The sequence below is a fragment of the Rhagoletis zephyria genome, unplaced genomic scaffold (genome assembly GCF_001687245.7).
Source record: "Rhagoletis zephyria isolate East Lansing unplaced genomic scaffold, Rhagoletis_zephyria_1.1 Rzeph_scaffold_01548, whole genome shotgun sequence".
Taxonomy (NCBI): Eukaryota; Metazoa; Arthropoda; class Insecta; order Diptera; family Tephritidae; genus Rhagoletis; species Rhagoletis zephyria.
Genome location: NW_016158632.1, coordinates 38,900 through 45,781, shown reverse-complemented (window position 1 = coordinate 45,781; position 6,882 = coordinate 38,900). Strand labels below are relative to the sequence as shown.

The window sequence follows — 6,882 nt, the reverse complement described above, 5'->3', positions numbered from 1 at the left end:
AGTAAGGGTCACCAACTCTAACCAGGTTTGCGATNTTAACTTATCAACAGTGCTTGCATTGGCAGTAAGCGAACAAGTTTGTTTTTCGACACCGTTAGCAAAGCCACGAACCACAGTTAGTGACACACACCTGCGGTAGACATTTCCAAAACCCTTTTTGAGAGCCAATCCAGAATTTATTGTAATAGAATCTAACATATTGTACTAGATGTAATTTGTTTTGAGTAAGGGTCACCAGCTCTTACCAGATTTGCGACCTAAAAGTGAAGGTACCCAACATGCGTTCGCCGGCAAATGCGAATCAATGTTAAATGCGACGCTGAATGATTTTTAAAATTTGAATTTTCTTTTTAATCATTTCATTTATTCAAACAGTCCATGAAAACAATACAATAATCTTAACGGTTATGCATTAAAGTATATTAGTAGTTAAAAGTATATTTTAAGACTAAAATTTTTAATGTCACTCCTGGCAGCGAGATATCAATGTTACAACACGCAAATTTTTTAGTTTTTTCTTGATGGTTTTATGGAAGTATGAAGATATCACTAGAAGCTCCCATGATAATTTTTTATCATGGAAGCCCCTAGTTACAACCGCTCGAGTAGATATGCTGTAAAAGTCGAGTGCAGAATTTCTTTGCTCGTTTGTCTGTTAATTTATTTTTTTAGTTGCATTATATTTTTTCACTCAAGCGATTATTAAAAGATGAGCAGAAATGGAATTTTATTTAAAGCGACTTTCGCAAAGGGATTTGTTTCGACGAAATCGGCAGGCGTAAGAGTTGGTAACCCTGTTGCGAATTTGCGTCAGAAACGTCAAACGTTCTGTTTGCCTGCAGCTCTGTGGAAAAACATAGAAAATTCCTCGCGAATATATACGTGTGCAGAAAGATTAACTTGCTTGTAAAATAATAAAACATTTAATAAAACTTGGTGAACTATTTGCTAGTAAAAATTATACAAAAATATCTATGAAAAACTTATTACGTGATAATTGGAAAAATAAAGCGTAGAACGCGCTTGGCATAATGTTAAAAAGAGCTCACTAGTGGTTAGAGCGAGAGAGAGTGGGAGAAAATGAAAGAACGCCAAATTTGACATTTTGAAAGGCAATAGGCAGTACAGCAAAACGCCGAGAATCCATCCAGAATCCACTGCAATGAAAAAGAATCTCGCTAAATGGCTGGCGCTAGTGTAAAAAGCATTGAAAGTGTAAAATGATAATAATTATTCCATTTTTGCGAAAGTTCTTTTCGCCAATCAGTAAAAGTGAGAAAGACTTGCCGAACAGAAATTTAGAATAAGCTGTGTTTGTGTGTGGCGTCGTAAGTCAACGAGCTTGCCACCGGCGAAAGCTATACGAGTTAATAAGAACCATAAAATAATTATAGGAGCGGGCCACAAATACGATATAGGTTTCAAACGACAGCAATGTCGGGCGGAAGGGAGTCAAATAGCAGTAATACGAGCTCGAACGGTACTGGAGTTTCGACCACTGCGTCCTCCACGCCCACATCATCAGGCCAAAATAACAATGGCAATCAGCGCTCTCGTGGGCGACCGGCCAAACGCGCCACTTGTACGTGGTGCGGCGAAAGTAAGCAACTGCTACAGTATGTGCTACCCACACAGAACGGCAAGAAGGAATTCTGTTCGGAAACGTGCATTGCAGAATTTCGGAAAGCCTACAACAAAGGCGCCTGCACGCAATGCGATAATGTCATAAGGGAAGGCGCGCCAAATAAAGATTTTTGTTCAGTAATGTGCATGAACAAACATCAGAAAAAGAACGGTTCAACGAGACAACATAACAGCGGCGGCGTTGGTGGACGTGGCGATTCGGAACGTGGCAAATTGTCATCAATTGGCGGTGGTTCCTGCACTCCAACCGGTCCATTTCAGTATGAGAGTTTCCACGTATTTGATTGGGATGCTTATTTAGAGGTAATTTTTAGGCGTTGCTTATTTTTTTATATTTAAATATTTAATATTTCTCTGCTATCTTAGGAAACTGGCAGTGTGGCGGCACCACCAGATTGCTTTAAGCAAGCGCTAAATCCGCCAATCAACGATTTTAAAATTGGCATGAAACTAGAGGCATTGGATCCGCGTAACGTTACATCGACATGTATTGCGACGGTTGTGGGAGTGCTCGGATCTCGGCTGCGACTGCGCTTGGATGGCAGTGACAGTCAAAATGATTTTTGGCGCTTAGTCGACTCGAATGAGATCCATGCGATTGGGCACTGTGAGAAGAACGGCGGCATGTTGCAACCACCACTCGGCTTTCGCATGAATGCCTCCAGCTGGCCCGGTTACCTGTGCAAGATACTAAATAACGCAATGGTTGCACCGGAAGAGATTTTCCAGCCGGAGCCGCCAGGCCCCTTGGAGAATCTCTTCAAAGTTGGCCAAAAGCTCGAGGCGGTCGACAAGAAAAATCCTCAACTGATTTGCTGTGCGACGGTTGATGCGATTAAAGACGACCAAATTCATGTGACATTCGATGGGTGGCGCGGAGCGTTCGACTACTGGTGTAGCTACGACTCCCGGGATATATTTCCGGTCGGTTGGTGTGCACGTAGTTGTCATCCAATGCAACCGCCGGGTCATAAATCGCGTACCGATTCGAGTTCGAGTAAGCACCGCAGCCCCCGGCCACGCTACACTTTCGTCCAGGAGACAGACGCCATGCTCCCAGCAACACCAGTCACCGCACACTTCCACACAAACTGCAAGGGAGGACCATTCGTAAACAGCTCTAAGTTGCCCTCAATGGTCACTGGACCCACTCATCAAACCTTGGCGAAATTATGTTTGCAAGAAGTTCTGGCTGCCAGCACAGACACCCAACAGCTCTCGAAACTATTATTCGCGCTAGAAGGAGATGTTCACATTGTGCCAGCAGCAGGAAAGAACTTCACTGTAAGTGTGGCAATTCGAGAATTATCATAAGAAAACATATCTAGTAAATGACTTTGTAATTTGAAATCCCTTAGGTTAAAATCCCTTCGCAGTTGCGAATGAGGGATGACGATAGTTTGGCACAATTCATCGAAACACTATGCACCACATGCAGAGCATGCCCTAATCTCATATCGTTGGTACCCGCTACGGAAGAATGTGAGAAATGTGCCATGGCTAAGAAAAGGCAGTTGTCACAGAATTCAACTCCTCCCACGTCGCCAGTTATTCCTGAGAAACGCAAAGCACTCGGTTTATTGAGCGAAAAGTCTCACATTATCAAACAGGAAATGCCCACATCAACAACTACTTTGTCACATGTGGTGGACTCATCTTCTGCGCCAGTTATGGTTGCAGTTGGTGCTAGCATTCCTAAACCCGATGCCGACCACAAATTATCAATCAATAATAACAATTTAGTACCAGTGCAAATTAAGGTTGAACCGAACACAAATGGTACATCGACTGCATCACAAGCGCAATCTTTGCGCCAAATTCGTCTGCATCATCTCAACAATCAAGATGATTCAAAACAGATCCCAATCACCACATCCAGTGTTGCGAATTCGTCAAACTCAAATGCGAAGTATCTTGCTCCACTGGTAGCCGAAGTGCATCCGGAACAATCAAGTGTTGTTAACACAGTTCTTGGATCCTCCACATACAAGTCGCCATCGACACTCTCGTCTAGCGCATCCTTGCCTACATCGGTGTCGACACCATTTAGCGGTTCGCAGTCGGCTTCATCGACAGCGGCGGCCGCTGCAGGTGCAGTAGTTTTTCCGCCTGCAGCACCACCAGCAGCATCGGCATCGTCACTGAATTCTGCATCTTTACCTTCAATACGTTCACATCCCGGGGATTGGTCAATTGAGGAAGTAATACAGTTCATCGAAAGCAATGACAGCACACTTGCTGTACACGGTGATCTTTTCAGAAAACATGTAAGTCTCATTTTAAATAAAAGACCATACGAATATTTGGAATTCTCGTTTCTCTGCAGGAAATCGATGGAAAAGCGCTGCTGCTTCTCAACTCGGAAATGATGATGAAGTATATGGGTCTCAAGTTGGGACCAGCCTTAAAGATATGCAATTTAGTAAATAAGGTTAATGGTAGGCGAAACAATATGTCATTATAAGTGAATTGAAAAAGGGGAAATACCAAAATCGGTTACAAAGGGGCGCTTACGATGAAAACACTTAAATAGCATCATTGGCGGTTGGACGATTCTAAGGACTCTTGTAAAACCAGTTGAAAATGAATAGATTATAAACGTTAGAAAAACTTATCTAAAGTTAGAGTTAAAGAAGCGCATTCCAAACGTACACAAGAAATTGGAATTGTTGGAAATAATTTCTATGACATGGGTACCTTTACGTATATTTGAATTAAAAATTTACTAAACTAAAATAAAATTTCAAGTAATTTATGAGATAGCGTGCTTAAATTTGTACTTTTAAATTCACTATACTAAACTTACATATTTTACGTATGTATATTTTTACAGAAGAGTAAAGAGCATTTTTACATGATTCTATGTATATTTGTTTAAGATTATTAGAAACCTAAGTGTATGAAAAAAGTTATTAAAAAGTGAAATGAAATATCATATATGAATTTCTTTGAATTATTACTATGGCACAATAAGCATTAGAAATGTTAATTAAAAATAAAACTTCCTTTTTAATGTAAACATACATACATAAATATACATATTTATTTCTGCACATACATACATATGTAATTATAAAAAAAACACAAATCCGAGCGGACTACAAACTAATTAAAAAGTCTAAATTTTGAATAAGAGAGTAAATTTAATTTTGTCATCAAAAATCTGTAATTGAAGAGGATAAAATAAAATATGTAAATCAAGTAATAGTTATTTAATTAAACAGGCAGCAATCATCTATTAATTTCCAAAGATACACACTGTTTAACATCGAAGAACTTTGTTCACCAAATCGCGATCAACTGTTAAAAAAGGACCTATTTCAAAACCACATTTCTTACGAGTATATTACCAATCGAATGCAAGCGCTCAATATAGGAATTGTTCGAGTTTCAAGTATGATGTTCGGTGTGAATTTCCAGCAGCTTTATATATCAGTTGGGACGTTGTAAAAACATTGCAAACATTCATCAGTGCTGCAGTATTGCCGATTTGATTACATGGGTCACTTCGTGTTATTGAATTCGACGCGGCCTCTGCGCATCAATGTTTTTATGGGATTCTAAATTTCCCCAACCAATTGCAATGTTTAAATCGCCCTTATTGCGTAAGTCGTAAGCTAGGCTAAATTGTACAACTCGACAACATTGGCATTGTCTACTATCGTGCTGAAATAAGTAAACGTCGAAAATAATGCAGCGCTGCCAAGTTTTTCCGTTTTAATACACTAGTCGAGTCGAAATTCTGGGCAATGACATGAAAGTTTCGATACGATTCGACTCTCGAAAAACGACTTGCATTCGACACGACTCTCGCAATGACTCTGAATGTTTCACATACGTATACATATATTTGAATTGACGTCGTCTCGGTTTGAGTCGCATAACTTTTGTACCTACATACTTCTTAAATTACTTATGAGTTTATTCTTTACTAAAATTTATAAAAGATAAATTATAAGGCTTTCTTCTTATACGTATCGATTTCTATCTAATTTGGAAAAAGTATAAATATTCACAGCAGGTAACACATAGTGTTACTCACATACATAAATATATAAACACTCTCAAAGAAACGCAATCATAGCGCAAATAAGCTAATTAATACTTTAGATTCAACTGCAAAATTACAATATATAGCTTTACTGTACTCATAGCAATAGTTAAATGAATGCAAACGAAAACTTAAATCAACAAAACAGTTATAAACAATCTCATATACAACTCTATATTTAAAAAAAGGCACCTTAAAACGCAAATTCAACCCATATATGCACACATATGTTAAGTACATGTATGGGTAAATATGTAGGTAAAATAGTAATTATGGAATGTTACCGATATGTAGGGAATAACATAAATACATACTTGTTAGTTGACGTTGGAATGTATTTGAACGAAATAGAAGAATTCTGCAGCTTCCATTATCGATAACAGTTGGAAATGTATAAACATATTTGCAAACGATGCGTACATATGTACGAGAAATAGCTGAAAGTTTGTGGTGGCTTATTAAAAACAAATTCGTATACATATGAATGTACATACAGTAGCGGCTAAATAAGAGGACAACCTTAAAAAGGTGATTATTTTGTTTTATTTACATGCGGAAGAATTATTGGACCGCATGTGCGATGACGTTAATTTCAAACCGATGCTATCAGCATTGAAATATATTTCTGCGAAAAGTAAATTTATCCGCCTCGTATTAGAAGCGACAACTCTTCAAAGGCAGGACCGATGATAAAACACTTTTTATGTCCCAGGNCTTCTTATACGTATCGATTTCTATCTAATTTGGAAAAAGTATAAATATTCACAGCAGGTAACACATAGTGTTACTCACATACATAAATATATAAACACTCTCAAAGAAACGCAATCATAGCGCAAATAAGCTAATTAATACTTTAGATTCAACTGCAAAATTACAATATATAGCTTTACTGTACTCATAGCAATAGTTAAATGAATGCAAACGAAAACTTAAATCAACAAAACAGTTATAAACAATCTCATATACAACTCTATATTTAAAAAAAGGCACCTTAAAACGCAAATTCAACCCATATATGCACACATATGTTAAGTACATGTATGGGTAAATATGTAGGTAAAATAGTAATTATGGAATGTTACCGATATGTAGGGAATAACATAAATACATACTTGTTAGTTGACGTTGGAATGTATTTGAACGAAATAGAAGAATTCTGCAGCTTCCATTATCGATAACAGTTG

At 38.1% G+C, this 6,882-nt stretch overlaps 1 protein-coding gene across 1 annotated transcript; it reads left to right on the top strand.

Annotated features, from left to right (window-relative positions):
• Positions 1-804: 804 nt before the first annotated feature.
• On the top strand, positions 805-6,402 carry Scm (Polycomb protein Scm). The gene is made up of 5 exons (XM_017618056.1): positions 805-1,328; positions 1,395-1,947; positions 2,011-2,928; positions 3,003-3,911; positions 3,971-6,402. The coding sequence occupies exons 2-5, from the start codon at positions 1,435-1,437 to the stop codon at positions 4,106-4,108; spliced, it is 2,478 nt and encodes an 825-aa protein (XP_017473545.1). The 5' UTR covers positions 805-1,328; positions 1,395-1,434; the 3' UTR covers positions 4,109-6,402.
• Positions 6,403-6,882: the final 480 nt, after the last annotated feature.

Coding starts and splice junctions, on each gene's coding strand:
- Scm (XM_017618056.1), top strand. CDS start 1,435: ATGTCGGGCGGAAGGGAGTCAAATAGCAGTAATACGAGCTCGAACGGT. Junction 1,948..2,010: donor ATTGGGATGCTTATTTAGAG/GTAATTTTTAGG, acceptor CTGCTATCTTAG/GAAACTGGCAGTGTGGCGGC. Junction 2,929..3,002: donor CAGCAGGAAAGAACTTCACT/GTAAGTGTGGCA, acceptor GAAATCCCTTAG/GTTAAAATCCCTTCGCAGTT.